At 36.7% G+C, this 21,833-nt stretch overlaps 1 protein-coding gene across 6 annotated transcripts; it reads right to left on the reverse strand.

Moving 5' to 3' along the window:
• Nucleotides 1–1,166: 1,166 nt before the first annotated feature.
• LOC128232848 (monocarboxylate transporter 14-like) lies at nt 1,167–15,108 on the reverse strand. 6 transcript variants are annotated; one of them, XM_052946619.1, is made up of 5 exons: nt 14,945–15,108; nt 13,003–13,187; nt 3,836–3,986; nt 2,615–3,416; nt 1,167–1,993 (listed from the first exon to the last, which is right to left on the reverse strand). In XM_052946619.1, the coding sequence occupies exons 1-4, from the start codon at nt 14,962–14,964 to the stop codon at nt 3,284–3,286; spliced, it is 489 nt and encodes a 162-aa protein (XP_052802579.1). In that variant the 5' UTR covers nt 14,965–15,108; the 3' UTR covers nt 1,167–1,993; nt 2,615–3,283. The 6 variants fall into 6 exon arrangements, with proteins under 6 accessions (XP_052802579.1, XP_052802573.1, XP_052802577.1 ...); XM_052946613.1 differs by having other exon boundaries at nt 2,615–3,436; XM_052946617.1 differs by having other exon boundaries at nt 3,836–4,244.
• Between the last annotated feature and the right edge of the window lie 6,725 nt (nt 15,109–21,833).

Below are 21,833 nucleotides of genomic sequence, written 5' to 3' on the forward strand. Positions count from 1 at the left end.
GTTACTCTTTTGCGGTTAAACTAACTTATTTAAGTGTTTTAATTGACACCTTAGCTTGGCACCTATCATTCACGCTACTATTATATATTTAAGAAGAATATCACATAGCAGTGCTACTACACTGTTTTTACACTGTTCTTATTATCATCAATTCCATCAATGAAATTGTCGTGTACTCTAATTTCGAATTATCAGATTATTTTCAGCATCGCATATTTGCCATTGCAGTTTTCAAACATTTGTTAAAACCTTATTCTGTATGTTAAATTATAGTCTGTTCAAAAGCTCACTCGAGCTTATGGTGTACATGTACTTGCTATCTTGCCAACTTATATTCTGTTTGTTATCTTATTATCTTATTGTCGTCTAAGCTGACACTGTAAAATATAGAAGCAGAGACATCCTACTTTTATTAAAACCAAATCACTACTCTAGTCTTAGGGTGTGCAGTAAAAATCGGGTTCTTCCATATTCCATGTCAGTGAGACTGTCACAATTGCATATGAAAACTGAATATGTTTATACGTAGTGATTACTTGGAGACGTACTTCATTAAGAGGTGAGATGGGCCAAATGGTTTAACAAACAGCGGGATGAGTGTAAATCTATTCACTTTATGATCGTATTTTTTTAAAACTACATGGACACTACCTGGACACTAAATATACCCCTTTAACACTGTCGGAGTTCACATGATTGAGGTTTCATTTAGCCAATAAATCATGGTTTTGTTACACACAATAAGTTCAGAAAACATTAGCATTGCATACCCTACTCCAGACCTGAAGAGCTAAGACAGAATGACTATTGTATCTTACATAAATCAAATATACCCTTGATGAGATATAACTCATTCAACTTCGTGCCCTTACATTGATTCATAAACCACCTTGTTATTGGTTTCGCTTCTGTTTCTGCTTCCGGATCGTTTTCTGGCTTTCCAACGGCTAGATGCTATTGTATGTATAACATTAGCATGGTCAAATGATGTCGACATAATATGTCATTAAAAAAAAATAATGACAGTTGACTCCTCACCATATCAAATGGGTACAAGACCAGGCGATAAGAGGGACGAGGGTGTGGGAAAGCTGAAAGCTGAAATCTGCAACGAGGTTTGCTATATTCAAACACATTTTATTCAACATTATATATAAAGTATTCACAAAGACATTTGAAATAAAAATATGTATTGAAATGGATTGAAAGGATGCAAAAATTTAATAGAGTACGAAGTAACGTTGGTATGTGTGTGGTGATCATTTGCAGATTCGGATTTCACGAGGCGCCAACAACCTCCTAGGCGTATAACCGTAATATCTTGAAATGAATTGAACGACAGCATGACGTATAGAGTTCCTCTCGATATGTTGTTTAGAGTTACATGATATGTTATATAGGTATGAAATAGTTTGCGTTATCTTTCACATTTGAATTACCGAGAAAGAACTTAAACATTTACTTGATCGAAAGCAGTTCTGAATCATGATTAAAAGGATGAACAATTCCAAATATACCACAATATATACAAATCACGTGTAACGGGTGCTCGAATGTCCGACGTTTACACGCAATGCAAGAATGCAATGCTTCTGTAAGTCGGACAGAGTTAATCCTCTTCTTAGTTTAATTGTTATTAGTATTTTAGTGTCGATTTTATTTTTCAATATATGTTTCAAAAGTTTAATCAACATCGTTTTCAAGTTAGTAGCCAACTTTCTACTACAGTTTGCTTTATTTTACTTAAACATTACGTAAGTATACTGCATCAAACTAATATGGGACTACATTAACTCTTAGACTGTAATTGTCGCAGTGAAGGCTTTAAGGTTTCACATTCGTGTAGACTGTTGGATAGGTGAGGAATATTGTTTTTTTTCCTCAGCCGACTTCCATATTTGAGCGAGAATATACATGAACAATCCAAGAAATATTGACGCTGCTGAGCAGTACAGAGGCACCGTATACGTCTTTGTCTGGTCTCGAATGTAACCTGCAACAAAAGCGTATTAAAATGCTAATATATTATATGGATATTTAGTTCATACGTCTTTTTGTAGGGTCTCCTTTGCAACACTTAACCGTACAATACATTTCATTACATGTTCGTACAAATATCAAAGTGTACGATTTAAGCGTCACATGTTAAACCAGCGATAAAGACGAACGGCGTGAAAATAATTCCGAATGAAAAGCTAGACAGACAGAGACGGAGTGACATAAATCGTCTGCAACACACAAAACGTCAAAATGTTGCCAGAATGCTATATAATTGAACAAAAAAAAAAACGAAATACTCTTATAGAAAATAATCTGACATTAAAGTATTGAAGGCAAAGTATATACACGATTTTTAACACTAGCTTGTACAGCAGGGATATATATTTGGACTTGTACAAAGCCAGGAAAACCATATTTGGCTGGCTTACGGCACGTTTAATATGGTTTTCTCAGCTGTGAACGAGTCAAAATATATAACCGTATTGGAATCGTATCAGAATAATGTTAAATGACTACATAGTAAAAGTGCATATAAACTAAAGATAAATTGATAACACTACAAATACACTCGCAGACGTGTTGTTTGGATTGCAAAAGGAAGGGTAATACATACCGCTGATAGGTCCTGCAATGATATTTCCAGGTGCATTTGATACGAACGACAACCCTATCGCATTTGGAAGATGTTTCACTCCTACCAGATCAACTGTCGTAACGCTCCAGGCAGTATCCATTAAACCAATGCTAAGACCAATGGCACAGAGAGATACGATAGATAACTCCAGAGATTCGGAGTAGATTGCTGTAAGCATTCCAAAAATGCCGGCGACATTTGCAACCATTGGCAATCCAAGCGGTTTAATCATTGGAATCTTTAAAAGGAAACCAGCAGAGAGTCTTGCAATAGAGCTTATGATGTTGGAGAGGGTGAGTCCTAGAGTTGCATTACTTTCAGACAACCCTTTGTCAGTAAATATATCAACAACAAATATCATGTATATAAATAAAGCCGGGTATGAAAAACATAACCCAGCATTATATGCCATAAAGACTTTACTCCGAACAAGATGTTTGAGACTTTCACAAACAGTTATCCCGTCACTGTCGCTTTGTGACATTGGCATCTTGTTAACTGTACTGTTTTGTTCGACTTTTATTAAGCTGCTGCGTAAACTTCTTTTTCTATTTTCAAATGGCAAAGTATATTCAAATTTTGTGATACTCCAAATATTATTGCCATTGTTCGTATTGTTTAGTTTTGATTCAGTGTTCTCAGAATCAATCACATCGTTGTTATGTGTGTCGTCCTTAATTGCGTCGATGGTATTAATTCTTTGCAATATCCGGTTAGGTCGCCTCCAGAGGAGAACGATAGCAAATGTGTTGGCAAATATTCCAGCAAACAAGGAACACTCCTGGAAGTCCATAGTTTTCCCTTTAATGTCAAATGTAACATATTGCATTTAATTAGTAAAGCAATCAAGGAGTTATAGCAGATGCGCATCAAATACTACATGTGTGATAATCTAATATTATTTACATCTTTATATCATATGCCCTAAATAAGTTGCGATATTTTTGCAGTAAGACGTATGTTTGCATGTAAAAATCCGAATAGCAATCCTTCGTGTGCACGTATTATATTCAAGGTATGAACATTATAGTGAAACACCGTCAACTTGAACTCCGACACAGGCTTAAGAAGTGCTAATTTTGTCAAGAATTGATTATGTTAAAGCATTCCGATGAACAGAGATGAATAATTGCACTATGTTTTAACTAAGTCTTTACATATTATGGCATCAACAAAATATTTAACACGGACAAGACGTACTTCAAAGTGGTTATCAAATACAGATATATTGTCCCTCCGAGTCCGCTTCCCGCTGATATCAAGGAAAGAACGATGGGTCTGTGAGAATTACCCTCCCAGTGTTGGCCAGCCGCTGTCATGGCCGTCAGGAGCAACGCAGAGGTTCCGATACCTTTATAACAATATACAAATATTGGCTTTATATTGTTTCTTTTCATTTGACACAATACAGTATTAACCATTACATATAAATATATATATAGTAATTTGCTTATAGAAGATGTAACTATTGGTGCCACAAAGGTGACCACCAGATGAGTGACCGATTTAGCGAATACCGAAGCGATCATGCCGACCACCATGACGAACCCTCCCCACAATCCTACCATTAGAGGGCCATACTTATGGGCAGCTATACCATGCAATAAACCTGAAATGATATAGACGAACATGTCACATTGGAGTTGAGCTCTCTGAACGTCTGACACATCGTACGTCTGCAAGAATCAGTAATGGTGAATTTTACTACGTATCAAGTATGTTTTTACCAGTCATGACTTTGGTAACACGTAGGCGGTATGCGTTGACCGCTTAAGCACGAGTATATGTATATTTCTCGCATATACAAAGCAGTGCTCAGAGTGACCGGTATTTTTAAATGGCGTTTGTATTCTGTTGAACAGAGCGCTTCTCTTTAGTTTAAGTTGTTTCATAGAATATGACACAATTGCAAGGGAACTCACTCTAGTGATCATAATATTTTCAGAATTAGGTGAACGTCTGTAATACGTTTACATATAAATTTTACATGTAAACATAATTATGTACGGAGAATAAGTGACACAAGGCGAAATTAAGCAACTATTTTTTCAAGGATCAAAGATCTCTTCAAGGCGGCTGTGCCATGTCTTTCCTGTAGCCAGATTAGGCACAAATATCAATCGTCTCGTCTGAGGATTCACTTGTTACTCAGGTTTGGGCATTTTGGAACTGGTTGAAATTAGTTGATGTAAATATGGCCAGTGTTGAATACATAATAACACAGTGCAGGGAAATTGCCTCCCAAACTCCTCATTTTGAGTAAAGGGCTTATCAGTCCATGAAATTAAACCAGTCAATAAATCACCACTTAGCATGTCATCCCGCTGGGCTATTTACTGTGTGTATTCTTAGATGTTTCTTGTACTGACCAATTTCACTATGTTAGCATTGAGTTTGTCATAAATAAAGTGCATGTATAATCAAAGCACTGATGGTGCTGAACGGTTTGAGCGATGATTCCTTTATGTGATAATAAGAAAACAACAACATATAAATGATGGCATGGCACTCGCTCGCTCACTCTCACGCCTGCCCGCCCATCCATCCAACTGGCCGACACACCCGCCCATCCACTCACTCACTCACCACTCTAAACCGACTCACAACCCAACCCACCTCAATACATATTCTTAAAACGGGCATCATAGCAAAAGGTTATATTCAGATGCAACTAAACTTTTATACTTGTGTGTTATTCTATTATGCATATCAACTACAATTTTAAGAGAATGTGAACACAATAATTGTAGTATAGAAAATATATTTTCAATTGATTCATAGCTTTTAAAAGAGAGTTTAACAAATTATTTACTAATGTACATATTCAAACCAATTATCCATAACAGCCTTATATGGAAATAAGAGTCTTTAGAATGTTCAGAAGTATATGATTGACAAGCGCAAGGCTAGATATTGTTTGAACTTACACACAAAAACATATATGTACAGAGAAAAATGACCCACCTTACCAAGAAGTTGGAGTATTAACACCGATATATGTCTGTGAAATTATTAGAGTTATATATTAATGGATAAGATAAAGGATAAATGTTATTCCATCTTACATACAATGCTTCTTGGTATATTTATCTTGATCCACTTCTAGAACAGTGCAGGCAGAAGGGAGAAACTCGCACTGTATGAATTATGGATTGTACACCTGAATGTCCTTCCCTGTAGTATATTATTTATAGAATTATAAAATACAGTTACAATTAGCTCAACACCAGACCTTCAAGATCCGTGCCCCTAACTTCAAGATCAAGGTCACAGCAGCCTTCTAATCTAAGTATGTGTCTGTCAGTCTGTCTCGTTTTTGTCAAGTCCATATTTTGATGGTCGAATTTGAAAAAAAAGTGACCAGCATAGAATGAGGAAGTGTCGCCATTAAAACCCTACCTTCAATTCAAAGGTCAAAGCAATCGTCTGAACTTAGTATGCTTTGCTATAAAAGCCTTACTGATATGGTGTATTAGGCACTGAAAATGCTTAATGAAAGCTGCACATGAGCTTGTTTGGGTTTAAATTGGCATTGTGGTTGCCAAAATGTGGTCAATGTAGCATGAGTAGGCTTTACTAGAGCTACACATGCGTTTGTTTGGCTCTGAATAATAGAGAACTGGACTAGCTTATGATTAGACCCTCTGAAGTTTGTTTATCTATGGATATGCTTGGCTGTATCCATAAAAGGAATCGTCAGACCCCGGAACGATTCGTGTAGAAGCCTTCTGTAGTTAAGAATACCGATTGTTATGCTGCATTGCTGTTTGCTTGACACATGATGGACTTAAATGTAGCTGCATTTATGTTTTGTTTTACCTGAGTTGGATGTAAAAGAGCCTTACTGTGGTATGTTTGACACTAGATAAACCTCATTGCAGCAGAATTTAGATTTACAGGGCATGTAATTGACGTGATTTCTTTACACTAAATGGTCTCAAGTACTTGCATTACAAAACTATTGTCAATTGGGCACTTCATATATAGAGCTTTATAGAGCCCCTTATTGTTTGTTTGGCACAAAATGTTTATTGGACCACAGTGGATTTGAGAACAGTCTGTCTGTGGTGACTGTATGGTAGATAGGGGTTGATGGTAGCCATAATGAGGTTGAATGAGCTCTGGCTTGACTATTTAGAGCCCGTCTCGGGTTTGTTTGATCATGAGTCGGCTTGTCTGTGACCACAATAAGGATGCAGAGGGCCGCTGGAGACCTTTTTTGTCTACAAGACACAATTTGAAATTGTGGCCTCATGGGGTTTGAGTGATTCAGTGGACTTATAGAAACACAGATTTGCTTTCTTACAACTGCTTCGACCTGGGGAAAGATGTTTATTGGGTTGTTTGATACTAGAATATTAACACATTATGTTGGTAAACACAAAATTGACATAAAAGGTCATACCTTCGGCTGAATGGGCTTACATGAGACTCATAAAACATTTCAGGTTGTTTAGCACTGGATGCGCTTAAGTAGGGACATTGTATGGTTGACTTGACTTTTAATATGGGAAAGGAGATATGTGTATTAGCTATTTTGTGATTGTATTTATGTTATGACTTCAAACAAAACGAAGATTTTATCAAAACAGCGCTGTCGATATTGACCATATTTGCATTTTCACACTCAAATGATTTTGACCTTCATTTTGAAATGCGTAGTATTGTATGTCCGTATGAAGTACATTATGAAGCAGTTATGTCATCTAATCATTACGATATGTTGCGTTTTTATGCCAAGTATGCAACTTTGCGTTTATATGGTAATTGATAACATTGACTTTTTTAATAAAATGCCATTAGTTTTTGTTGAAAAGAACATTAGACATAATGATGAAGCTAATTTTATTCACATACGATATCAATATCAATATTTATTACAACTGTTTTTCACTATTATGTTGCAGTAATTTAAAAGAAATAAAAAATGTTATCCTGTCAGAAAACATTTAAACTGCACATATTCACGATTGTTTTGCATTCTTAAAATAATAAGAATCAAGAATGTGTTAACTTTCAAAGTATCAGCTGAAATAAGAGTGTGATAGCTTTTCATGAAAATTTAATGTATTTGAAATTTTAGTAATCCATGTTTATAGCATATGAGTCTCAAAGAAAGTACAAATAGATAAATGAACTTAAGAAAAGAATATTGAAAAATGCCCCTACTCTGGCCTTGAAATGATCATTCCATGTACATTGAAGTGTTCAATGTTGTATGCAAATTTTGATTGTCTTATTGTTTTAAAGAAATGCAATAAAATTAATTCTTCCACTTAAAAATTTAAGTATACTAGATCTGTTCTGAAATGTTCTGAACGACAAAAACAAGTGAAAATACAATGTACAGCTCGGTTCTCAGAAACATGTGGGTTAGAAATTTAATACCAGCTGGGCAGTCAGTATTTATAACTCTTTGCTTTGCTTTAGATCATTATCACCAGGGGCGTAGCTGGGCCTATTATGAAGTATAGGCCCACTTGGTAGGGGGGTTTGGGGGACCTCCCCCGAGATTTTTTTAAACGATAGATCCGATATGGTGCAATTTGGCGTGTATCTGGAGCCGTTTTAGTCATCAAAAATAGCTTCATAATGCACTTTACTAAAATTTATTTTTGTCTTACGTGTGATGTACAATTACAGAACTGAAATACAAAACTTTGATACTAATTATTTTGAAGAATAGGCCCACTTGGGGGTTTGGGGGACCTCCCCCGAGATTTTTTTAAACTATAGATCCGATATGGTGCAATTTGGCGTGTATCTGGAGCCGTTTTAGTCATCAAAAATAGCTTCATAATGCACTTTACTAAAATTTATTTTTGTCTTACGTGTGATGTACAATTACAGAACTGAAATACAAAACTTTGATACTAATTATTTTGAAGAATAGGCCCACTTGGGGGTTTGGGGGACCTCCCCCGAGATTTTTTTAAACTATAGATCCGATATGGTGCAATTTGGCGTGTATCTGGAGCCGTTTTAATCATCAAAAATAGCTTCATAATGCACTTTACTAAAATTTATTTTTGTCTTACGTGTGATGTACAGTTACAGAACTGAAATACAAAACTTTGATACTAATTTGTCAAACAAGCTTCAAAATGGAAAATATGTAATGGTTAAACACGCGTGTCCAGTTGGTTTTATTTACGATGATAAATCGAGGGTCTTTAAATGAAATACAAGTTCCCGCATTTGACTGAAGCAAAAGTGTTTATGATTTTATTTATGTCTATCTCAACATCGCGATGAATATGGAGGACGCCAAGTGAGAATAGCCTCTCCGGTCATTGTAGAACGAAGGTATGTCTCGATACGCCTCATGGAACTGAAGGAGCGCTAACATGAGGCGGATGTGGCAGGCATGGTCAGCAGTATCTGCAGTGTAATGTATGTGCAGGGATAAGCTGCCTCCGATGTCTTGTTGAGTGTCGCCAGCAGTGTCAAAAGCAACATTCACCTGCTATCGCAGAATCCACCTCCTTCCTTCATCGCTGAACTCTTGCTGAGTCTTGGGTAGGTCTGGTTCATAGGCCTCGTAGATCCTGTCCACATTGGCCGGCTGGAAACCTTCAAATTTGGTCGGAATTAACCATTGAGCCTGGAAGCGCTCTTCATTCTTCAGGATACGAGTATCCATTTCTTGAAGCCGGTGGTCAACAAAAACGTAGAAGACGGAAACCTTCCAATACCGACTCGGGTCCTGTACACCATAGTTCGCCCTGTTTCTCTGTCTGGTTGCTTGTCGTGGCACTGTTGGGTAAATATAGGTAAAACAAAAATATAACATTCGATCGATATCGTTAATGGCCGAATCGATTAAACCATTCGGTAAAAGAATGCAAAGTACCTAATAGAAGTTTACCGCGTATATCTAAATACGGATCTCATTAAATGTATATCGAAATATCAAAGCAGCTAGCACATTTTTTTAAATTATCAGTCTGCAGTCTGGCAAAAACACGATGCATTTTCACGACTGTTACAAATACGTTTTTATCATTTGTGTTCCGTTGAATTGTTAATTATTGCGTTAAGAAGCTTTGCTATATGCACCAATGGATCAATACATATATTTATCGGCAACCACATGCAATCAACATGCAAATACATGTAGTATGTACCTGGTACTCGTCAGCTAAGGTCACAGCTTCCTGATAAAGGGCATGGAAGACAACGCGGTAGGCATTCTTGAATGTACGAAGCGCATCTGCCCTGCTCGTCCACCTTGTTTCACACAAGGTCTTCAACTTTTGTCGGCCTTCCATCGCTTGCTTTGTAACAACGTCTTTTGCCAATTCATCTGCAAATGCTGTGAGGCGTTTTGCAGAATAGTCAAACGCAAAGGCATTGCACTGTAGACATCATGGTTCTGACGCATAGAAGTTTGGAGCTATGAACCAATGACAGCTTTTGGCAATGCGACTTGCAATGGGTGTAGTTAGTGAGTGGTAATCCGGATGAGTGCTTGAACACAATAGCACTTGTCCACCATGCTTCTGCGCCATCATAACAATGGCCCCGAATGTCCAAAATATCTAAGCCAGAGCCTTGCAGATATTCGAGTATGCATTGTGCCAAATATACTCCCTTTATTGACAAGTGCAAGTGACAAACCCTAAAAACTGTTCACGAACGACATGCTTCTCTTCTACCTTTGAAACAAAACGAAATCAAACAGAAAGTTGTTCCTTTGTTAAACAGTCAGTTGCCTCATCAGCCATAATAGAGAAGAAACCAGACAGTTTACAGTCAGATATAATTGTACTGACAACTTGATCGGCGCAGATACCCAACAGTGCGTTTTGAATATCCGACGAAGTGTAATTTGCGTTTGATTGAACATTTGCAAGATAATTTGCAAGAATTTCGTCATTCCTTCCAAGCCTGTTTTAAGTATTTAGACATTTATTAAGCGCTCTCTGACGTCACACATTTCCCATAATTCTCTGATAGGTGGCGTTGTTTTTAGCGCTTAAATCATTGTTAAGCGCGCCCCCAGCCGAGCGGTTAAGATATTAAATTTGTAGATATAAGATATTAAATTTGAAAAATGGCGTCTGGTGGTGCGAGATTGAAGAACGCGGTGGATGTTGAGGGTTCCATCCGCGACCTAGAGGAAAAGGGTGAGCTATTGTCTCGGGAATTGCTAGAACTTACTCCAAGAGCAAAATCGACAAGGAAATCGAACGAATTTGACTTCGACGAACTGCTGAAAGAGAGGGACATTTTACGACGGCAAGTTGAAGAGAAAAGGGCCCATGGAGATGAGAAGCGTCTTTTTAGCGAGATAGATGCGTTGAAACAGCAGCTGGCTTCTAAAGGCGTTTTAGTCTTATGATATCTATTTTACCAAACTGAAAGTATTGCGAATAGTAACTAGATAGCTAGATAATTAACGCGAAAGTTAAATGGTTAACACGAAACAATTCGCAAACACTATCAGGTTATCTTACGGCAGTAATATGCCACCAAAGAATATAGACAAAATAACTGTAAATCTTTTGATATTGTATTAACGGGCATGTATTGACAGATTAATGGACGGAGTAAAGACGGACTGTTGGGTAGATTGGTTTGCGTACGGGTGGATGGAAGAGGGGATGGTGGGAGGAATGAAATCACGACAGGAACGGAGAGATGGGCGGAAGGACAATTGGATGGATATACTAATGGGTCGATGGAAGGATGAACGGACGGATTGTGTTAGGACGGTCGTTCTTACGAGACGAGACATATATTCTGGGTTCTTGTATTTTTATCTTTTTAATCCCACAATATTTTTTAACCCCACAATCCAGTTGTATGGTTTTATCCAACAATGACAGACTGAACAATTAAATGAAACCCTAAAATCCTATCCCTGACCATAGCCCATTTACGTGTGTACAGACGTATGCATAATTGGATATATGGGTGAACGAACGGACGATCTGACGGACGAACGGAAGGGCAAAGTAACAGTAAAACATAGTACTAAGCAGTATATATTTATACATTTTTCTTGACGGATGAAAAGGTGAATAGGCCATTGTGATAAAAGGAAAGGAGGGATTGATTATTAATGAGCTGTAGAACTGTAGTGTAGCGTTATTGTTTACATAAATGGGTGTAAGTTTATTAAACTAAAAAGTAACTACGAACATAATATATCCATACAGCAGGATAATGCAAACTATAAAATATTAAGGTTATAATGTAATTCCTTACTACAATTTGTTTTATTATTTTTGTCCGAAATTTCCGAAACTTTTCCATTTAAACATTTGTCAGCCACACGTACCTCGATGGAAATTTGAAATCACTGACCAACTTCCACTTCTGTGATAAAGGTCTGAGTTTGAAGTCATCATTCCACGATCCATCGGAATCTCCAGGGTCGGAGTAAGGGGAATACATGTTGAATGACATTCAAAATATACTCCCGCTTCGCAACTTATATTCGTAAACAAAACCGAGTTAAACACACGCTCATTAAAATCATGCGATTGCAGGTTGCTGTAAAATTATTATCGAATCGATTTGTTAAACGGTTCGACTGTCTTCAAAATAAGGCACTAAACTTTTTTGAAAAAACAAACTTAGTCAACCTCGAGTGTTAACTTGAATGTCAAGTAGGCATAATCTGTCACCCCCTTACCTTTCAGTTTTTATAGCAGATTTGGACGTTTTGTATTTTTCATTTTTGGAAACGATGTGTAGGCCCGGGCCTACCGTGCCTATTGGAGCTACGCCGATGATCACATAGGTGTTAATAAACACTGACCCTTGGTAACCTTTATCAAACTGATAAGTTTGGAGGGCAAAAACTCTGGACTGAACAATTATACCGTGTATTTGACAACCGATAGTCAAATTCTAACAATTAGTAACTCCATGAGTAGTCACGAGAAGCAAAGACGTAGAAACAATTTTACACTATTAATTTTATATTATGGCCAGCATTATATTGCCCCCTGAACTTACCCCACTAAAATCTTTGATTGCTTATTAAAACCAAAGTAAAATATAACCTTGACCACATAAGTACCAAAACAGAATTAAAAACCTAAAATCGATATGCAGAACTGTAATATTACTCTTTTTTGTTGTATTTGATACCTGCTGACCCAGATAGGAAGCGTATTTAAATTATTATCCAGCACTTAGTTATTTAATAAGTACGAACTACCATTAAGATAAATTAGGCGCCAGATGTTCACTAATTATTAGAACGGGGCTTTATATTGCAAGGTCCCGTAGAAAACGACAAGTTTGAATGGTACTCGAATGCATTTCTTGATAAAAGCTTAGTGCGTTTCAATTAACGTGTGGGAATGGGCCAGTATGTGTTCGCTGCCTGTATTCAGAATTACTGAGCCAACCTGTTGCAAAGAGGACAGCGATGAGCGTTGACTGTATAACGGCTGTCTGAGCCCTGTTGCTGTTGAACCTATCCATGACGGCAACGAAGATCTGGCCGGTGTTGTGGGTTAATGAGATATCAACCGACATCACCATCACTGCCGATAGGAGCACGAGCCACTTATGCAAGGGCGAGTCCATCTTCCTGTTGAGGAAGAGGCGAATATAGATGTTATCATTTCTTTATTTATTATGTGTTTTTTACGAACATCAGAGAAAGCAGAGAAAGAGAAATAAGCAACAAACTTTATTCTACAAAATACCATTAACCTCATGTTTCTTAAAAGTTATTTTAGTACTACCTGGAATAATCAGTAAAGTTCGAAGTACTTCATTGATATTTTTGAATGTCAACAGAATTTTATCATAGTGAAATAATAAACGTTCAATACTTATATCTAATAATAATTTCAGAATAATTCAAAAAGAGGATTGAAATACTAATTCTCACCCAAAGATATAATCATACCCGAACGTTTTAGAAATGTTCTAGCATTTTTTCAGCCATTTAAAGATATCACAACTTTATTAAAGCCCCCACTTTATATACAAACAAAAAATGTTCCCGTATAATCAAATCACCGGAAACTTTCTCTCAAATCCTATACATATATTGTTTATTCTAGAAAAAAACCCTAAAACATTCTAAACAAATGTTGACAAATGCATACAATAGGATGTCATAAGGGTAATCAACACTTGTTTTGATGAGCATGCAGACGTAATTAAATTAAAAACAATCAACAGTACAAAGAACTGATTTTGAAATACCTGTACATTCAGCATTCTGGTATACGTTTAATGTGCTATATGTTTTACAAAGAGCTCTTTTTAATCTTAACGATTCTGTCTTTAAACTGTGTCGTCTATATATTTTGACAATATTTGGCTATGCGGCTGCTGTGTTGCTAATGCCCCTGTCCATACTCAACACATTGCCACTGTCCGTGAAATATTACGTTACTAAACTACCAAATGTTGCTTAACAGCATTTATTTCATAAATAACGCTATGCAAATGTACTGATCATATTAAATAACAGTGTGAGTATTAAGGTACAGCAATCATACTATTAGAAATCCCGGTTCAGATTAACGGCAGACAGTGATTTATAGATATGTTAAATATAATGTATTTTATTCGTCAAACTTTCCAAAGATGTGGGTACGTCGTGTGGCCGAGCGTGCGTAAGGGCGTCAAGTCAAACAGATGTTCGAGGTCGATGCTACCAAACAGGAAAATGTTTCTAGCTTAATAACTCGAGTGAGGAATTACATAATTATATTGATGAAATTTGTTGTTAAGCAAATGGGACAACAAACCTTTAAATCGTTTTTGGGCAGTAGTCTCAAGGCCGCGGCCGCTGTAACGAACTACAGAAAACTAGGTTTTGCGCAATGACTTAAAATAGAAATGATGTATGGGTTGATTATGTGATTACCTACATTGGGAGCCATGAGATAAAGATCAAGGTCGCTGCTACTACAAATATATTTTCTCCGAATAGCTGTCGTACAAGGCTTGTTATACAAATATATTGACAGTATTAATTGAAAGGGGCAAACAAGATATATATTTTTTACAGGAGAACCATCATTTAAAAGCAAGAGATTTACTGTATTTCACCGGGAATGTGCCACGGCATTGTAACTATGAGCCCGCTACAAAAAAGGCTTGAAGACGAAGCACGAAAATTTGTTTGATAGTTGGGCAAGACTTGGAAGCCTGTTGCAAGGTCGGATGTCCAGAAGACTAAAGTAATCAGAGACATGATTGACATTCTGTGGCCTAAGGGAAGGAAACCTCTCCCAGTTGACAAGAACTGAACTATTAATCTACATTCCCCATTAGGACATTAGGTTACATTATTTAATTGAACAATTCATTTACAGAAACGCTTACCTCTGAACATTAATATTCATTCCAAGTTTTTATAACCTATATAGTCCAATTGTGTAAACGCTAGAATTTAGCGAAGTTTATTCTATAAACACATAATCTTTCACAGGAGTACTTGACATGTATAATACAAAGGACTAAATTCACATTAATGTGCTTATTATACAAACTTGATAAACCATGTGAGCAGTCGGTTGCATCGTCTTCGTAGTTTAAATTCGTTAATACTTTGTTGACATTGTATCAAGGTGATTGAATTTCGTATCTGTTAAAAAACGCCAGTAACCAAATAGTTTTACTCTAAAAAATAAGCAATTGTTTGACGGCCTGTATTTTACGGTTATTTTATATTTATTTCAAAGAACTTGGTGCATTTTTGCTACCCATTTTTACAATATGGATTTATTGCAAATTTTCTTTCCACTTCATTGACTAGAAGCAATGCTATTTTCACTTCATGAACTTATTTCAATGACGTTTTTACTTCTTGCAAATGTATTTTCCGGCGTTTGAATGTAATGAATTACACCAACACAACCTAAACTGTATGTTTATATTTGATAGTGACATGGGTCTTGTGCGGAGCACATCGACTTTGTATGCTGACCGCATGTGATGTATTTGTTTATACTCAGGTGCATCATGAAAATAGAGCTCGGACACGACGGCCTATACAGATATACAGTATTATACTTTGTATGGTGCATTTCAATTGCATGCCGAAATATATATAATTAACTATATTATTAAAACAAGAGCGGTCACAGACAGCTATATCCCCCGCCTCATGGGGCATTTTTTGTAACGAAAGCCAATCAATGGTAAGGGTAGTTTCTCAGGAACATAAGAAATGCGTAAAATTAGGAAAGGGCAATAACTCTTTCAAAAAAGGTCAAATTGCAAAAGCCTGACAATATTCACTGCTTCACTTTATAGTCATAAACGTAAGAGGAGTTGCGAAGAAACCAATTTTAAATGCAAAATAAGCAAAGGGCAAAAACTCTTTCAAAAATGGTCAAATCAGGAAAGCCCGACAATATGCGCTGCTTCACTTTATGATCATCAATCTGTGAAAGTTTGGTAAAAATTGCATGAAAAACGTACGAGGAGTTGCGAAGAAACCAATTTTAAATGTAAAAAAGGGCATTAACTCTTTCAAAAATGGCCGAATCGCGAAAGCCCGACAATATGCGCTGCGTCACTATATAGTCATTAATCCGTGAAAGTTTGGTAGAAATCGAATGAAAAACGTACGAGGAGTTGCAAAGAAACCAATTTTAAATGTAAAATAAGCAAAGGGCAATAACTCTTTAAAAAATAGTCGAATCGGGAAAGCCCGACAATATGCGCTGCTTCACTTTATGATCATCAATCTGTGAAAGTTTGGTAGAAATCGAATGAAAAACGTAAGAAGAGTTGCGAAGAAACCAATTTTAAATGTAAAATAAGCAAAGGGCATTAATCTTTCAAAAATGGTCAAATCAGGAAAGCCCGACAATATGTGCTGCTTCACTTTATGATCATCAATCTGTGAAAGTTTGGTAAAAATCACATGAAAAACGTAAGAGCAGTTGCGAAGAAACCAATTTTAAATGTAAAATAAACAAAGGGCTATAATTCTTTCAAAAATGGTCGAATCCTAAAAGCCCGACAATATGCGCTGCTTCACTTTATGATAATCAATCTGTGAAAGTTTGGTAGAAATCGCATGAAAAACGTAAGAGGAGTTGCGAAGAAACCAATTTTAAATGTAAAATAAGCAAAGGGCAATAACTCTTTCAAAAATGGCCAAAGCAGAAAAGCCCGACAATATGCACTGCTTCACTTTATGATCATCAATCTGTGGAAGTTTGGTAGAAATCGAATGAAAAACGTAAGAGCAGTTGCGAAGAAACCAATTTTAAATGTAAAATAAGCAAAGGGCAATGACTCTTTCAAAAATGGTCGAATCGGGAAAACCCGACAATATGCGCTGCTTCACTTCATGATCATCAATCTGTGAAAGTTTTGTAGAAACCGCATGAAAAACGTAAGAGGAGTTGCGAAGAAACCAATTTTGAATGTAAAATAAGCAAAGGGCAATAACTCTTTCAAAAATGGTCATCAATCTGTGATAGTTTGGTAGAAATCGCATGAGAAATGTAAGAGGAGATGCAAAGAAATGAATGTGGGCCGGACGGACGCACACACACACACACACATACGCACGCACGCACGCACGCACGCACGGACGCACGCACACACACACACACACACACACACACACACGGAATCGCGCCTACCATTACTATATCCCCTCGCCTTTTCAAGAGAGAAATATGGCAAAATATGTGTATAAAGCGTGTATGTAGCATTCCATTAATTTTAAGGTCTAATGTAGGGATGTGGGTATATTACACGAAATGTCTTCTTTACGTAAATAACATGTGCCATGTTATCTCCTTGTGCATGACAAAGTTAAAGCCCGGTCACAACCGCCTGTTCGCTATATGCATGTGTGCAGCATACCATAATAATTAACATCTTAAGATTGATCTTGACCTTCAGTGTGGGGGAGTGGGTCTAGCGCGCGAGACGTCGCCTTTGTTTGCCAGACATCTGTGATAGGTTAATTCAAAATCGTACCGTGCATAACATGATTCCAGCCCGGAAACCAAAACAAAAACACAAAAACGACCGGACGGAAGGACTTGCTTTTGGGCCGCACGGACGTACCGACGGAGAGTACGATTTTAATATGCTAACCTTCGGGGTCATAAAATGTTAGAAAGTATTCCTAATGTACAAACAATTTTTGCAATTTGACAATATGAATATGTTAACATGTATGATAAACACGTGACTTTATATGTTTCCGAAGGCTCTAGCCAATGGTTCTCTCATATCTGTATTAAATGTACTTGAGCTCAAAAGCCTCTATAAACATAAAAATGACTCCTCTTTCTTAAGTTCTTGTATGGGTGGTATTTGGCAGATTACGAATTCTTCTTTTTGTTATTCTTCTTAAATTTGCGTTGCATTGGTACCCATAAGATACCTTTTTAAAAGTTTCATAAACCCAGTTTCAGTAATGAAAAGCAAACTAAGTTATAATAAAACGTATTAAAGCGTGAACAAAGAAGATTATTGTGTGTTTATGTGTTAGATCGTAATAGTATTATTACAACGAGTGAGCATTAAAATCTGTATGTTTCATGAACTGTATAGACACAAGTAAACTATTTACTTTCATATGAAAGTTCACGATGTGAAATTCATTAAGATCCAAATAAACGATTTATTGTAAATTTAGGCAAAGCGCCAGAAATTAAATGCGAACATGAGGTTGTTTCGGAAATGACATCGTTGAAATTGTGTCAAAGACCGATACGCGTCGATCTGACAGCGGGCTCAAATGTCAAAACAGTGAAAATATCAACACTAATTGAAACAGTTAAATAAACTTTTTATATCCCTATAAACACCGAAAAGCATATAAGCAAAGACCAAATACATAAGATGTTATGTAAGGGGGCCCTTGGTCTCATAAAATGTTTATAATTGGTTTTATACTTTTATTTCGTCGAAGACCGTAAAAACTGAAATTTACAATAAATCTACATCAATGCACAAGAAAAATATGTGTAAAAAGGGAAGACAAACAACATAAAGTGCTAGTTTTCAGACAGCTGTCATACTATGCCTTTAACCACAATGAAATATGGTAAACATACTTAACAGTCCTTCTTAATAGTTTGAATCTTAGTCTTTAGGACAGTAAATCATTTAAGAAATAGATACATGTACTTGCGAATGCATAATTTTATAATAAACAAACAACCGCCTTTTAAACGATTAATTTTGAACAGAAATGTCAATTTAAGAAAACAGAAGTAAAGCCTTCGTTCAATGCGTTAATATAGAAAGCATCAATATACCAGGTACTTCTACCCAAAGGTCCTTACGTTATTGAATTATTATGAATAAAAGAAAGAAAAATAGTCAAAGCCATTTGTTCGTTAGGAAAACATTGTATCAGTGTCGTTGAACGCATAAACAAAGCGCTTAGTCGACAATGATAACGATCACAGTACACTATATTTCCAAAATTTCTCACAGCGGTTACTTTCCTTGGACGTTAAAGAAGCATAGCCAATGCAAGAAGTGTGTATATTTACAAGCTCTGAGAACTTAATAAACTTAGACATTTATATGTTATGTTTGATAATTAGAATACGTTTTTTAATAATACACAGACGCGTCGGGGCCGTAGCCGCGGCCCCAATAGTTTGATAAATTGCTGCCCCGCACAAACACATTATACATATAACAATATATAACAATATCGCAGATTTTGTAGGACTGCCTTAGGGCGATGATAATTGTGCTCAAGAAGATAGGGTACATGCTATATGAACAGCGAAATCGAAAGCATTTTAAGCAAATATTTCACGATTCATAGAGACAGAATAATTAAACAAAGTAATTAATCTAGAATCAAGGAATGGATAAATGATTTATTACAGCGACTATCAAAGCTAGATTTTTTATTTAGTTTTACAACATAACAAGAATTTTACTTCTAAATGACTTCCATTGAACGGCATTGTCTGCTTCTCCAGGGGTCCAAGTATAAGCCTGCTTCTTCGGGTCGGAAATATAATTTTTAAGCCAATTCCCGATAAAGCACTTTCCTAACTTCCTAAAACTTCATTTAAACGACAATGTCTGCCTTTTCGGATAAATTGCATACCTTTCCACCCCTCCATTGCCGACTGTAGTTGTTTCTTCAGGTTCAAGGTTGTCTCCCAATAGCCTTCATTAAACTACTATATCTGCTTCTTGTGGTCCAATGTCTTCCTTCCTGTAGATACCATTAAACGAGTAAGTTTGCTTCTTCGCATTGAGCAACTACCTTTCTATAGCTGTCATTGACTGCTTCTCGTGGTCAAATGTCTAGATCAATTCTGCAACCTGGTAGTTATCTCAATATGAGCCTTCATGTAAAATATTGACTTTGACCTAGCTTTTGGATCTAATGTTGTACATTACACGTACTGAACAAAATGATTGGTTCATATTTCAAGTGAAGAGTGACAAAATGGTTGTGATTAGAACTTTATCTTCCGAGCTAGCCGCAGACCATCAGGCCGAGTTGCTATTTTATGAGTGTTTTAACAACGCGAAAGAGTCCAAACTACTAGAATTTTTGCATTTGTTTGTAATGGTACATTATTCATAAAAATCAATATTAAAACAGTTTTCTAGAGGATTTTGTTTTCATATCGTAGCGCATTTTGACTTTGCTGTCAAAGTCTATGCATGTATTTGCTTAATAACTAGTGGCATGCCTTATCGTTCATGTATTTGTTTAATTACCAGTGGCATGCCTTATCGTTCGTGTATTTGCTTAATTACCAGTGGCATGCCTTATCGTTCACGTATTTGCTTAATTACCAGTGGCATGCCTTATCGTACGCGTATTTGCTTAATTACCAGTGGCATGCCTTATCGTTCACGTATTTGCTTAATTACCAGTGGCACGCCTTATCGTACGTGTATTTGCTTAATTACCAGTGGCACGCCTTATCGTTCACGTATTTGCTTAATTACCAGTGGCACGCCTTATCGTTCACGTATTTGCTTAATTACCAGTGGCATGCCTTATCGTTCACGTATTTGCTTAATTACCAGTGACATGCCTTAGCCTTATCGTTCGTGTATTTGCTTAATTACTAGTGGAATGCCTTATCGTTCGTGTATTTGTTTAATTACCAGTGGCATGCCTTATCGTTCGTGTATTTGCTTAATTACCAGTGGCATGCCTTATCGTTCGTGTATTTGCTTAATTACCAGTGGCATGCCTTATCGTTCGTGTATTTGCTTAATTACCAGTGGCATGCCTTATCGTTCGTGTATTTGTTTAATTACCAGTGGCATACCTTATCGTTCGTGTATTTGCTTAATTACCAGTGGCATGCCTTATCGTTCGTGTATTTGTTTAATTACCAGTGGCATACCTTATCGTTCACGTATTTGCTTAATTACCAGTGGCATGCCTTATCGTTCGTGTATTTGTTTAATTACCAGTGGCATGCCTTATCGTTCGTGTATTTGCTTAATTACCAGTGGCATGCCTTATCGTTCACGTATTTGCTTAATTACCAGTGGCATGCCTTATCGTTCGTGTATTTGCTTAATTACCAGTGGCATGCCTTATCGTTCGTGTATTTGCTTAATTACCAGTGGCATGCCTTATCGTTCGTGTATTTGCTTAATTACCAGTGGCATGCCTTATCGTTCACGTATTTGTTTAATTACCAGTGGCATGGCTTATCGTTCGTGTATTTGCTTAATTACCAGTGGCATGCCTTATCGTACGTGTATTTGCTTAATTACCAGTGGCATGCCTTATCGTTCATGTATTTGCTTAATTACCAGTGGCATGCCTTATCGTTCATGTATTTGCTTAATTACCAGTGGCATGCCTTATCGTTTACGTATTTGCTTAATTACCAGTGGCATGCCTTATCGTTCGTGTATTTGCTTAATTACCAGTGGCATGCCTTATCGTTCATGTATTTGCTTAATTACCAGTGGCATGCCTTATCGTTCGTGTATTTGCTTAATTACCAGTGACATGCCTTATCGTTCATGTATTTGCTTAATTACCAGTGGCATGCCTTATCGTTCATGTATTTTCTAACCGGGTATACTAATAAACGTGTTTAGAGTTGATATGCAATTTTGTTTATTTTTTTCCATACATCTCGACTTGACGCCAATGTGTTATTTTTCATTTAGTAGCAAATGTAGTGTCTCTTTATTACAATTGGACAATATGCAGAGAGAAGGGAGGAATGCTTGATAAACTTCTGCTGCGCTGTTATGAGATTTTATTTCTATTTATCAC

Source organism: Mya arenaria, chromosome 4 (assembly GCF_026914265.1).
Source record: "Mya arenaria isolate MELC-2E11 chromosome 4, ASM2691426v1".
In the NCBI taxonomy this organism is placed as follows: Eukaryota; Metazoa; Mollusca; class Bivalvia; order Myida; family Myidae; genus Mya; species Mya arenaria.

Excerpts from the sequence above, each read along its gene's own strand:
- LOC128232848 (XM_052946616.1), bottom strand. The coding sequence starts at position 3,428 with ATGGACTTCCAGGAGTGTTCCTTGTTTGCTGGAATATTTGCCAACACA. Across the intron at positions 1,994-2,614 it reads CATTGCAGGACCTATCAGCG|GTTACATTCGAGACCAGACA; the intron begins GTATGTATTACC and ends CTTTTGTTGCAG.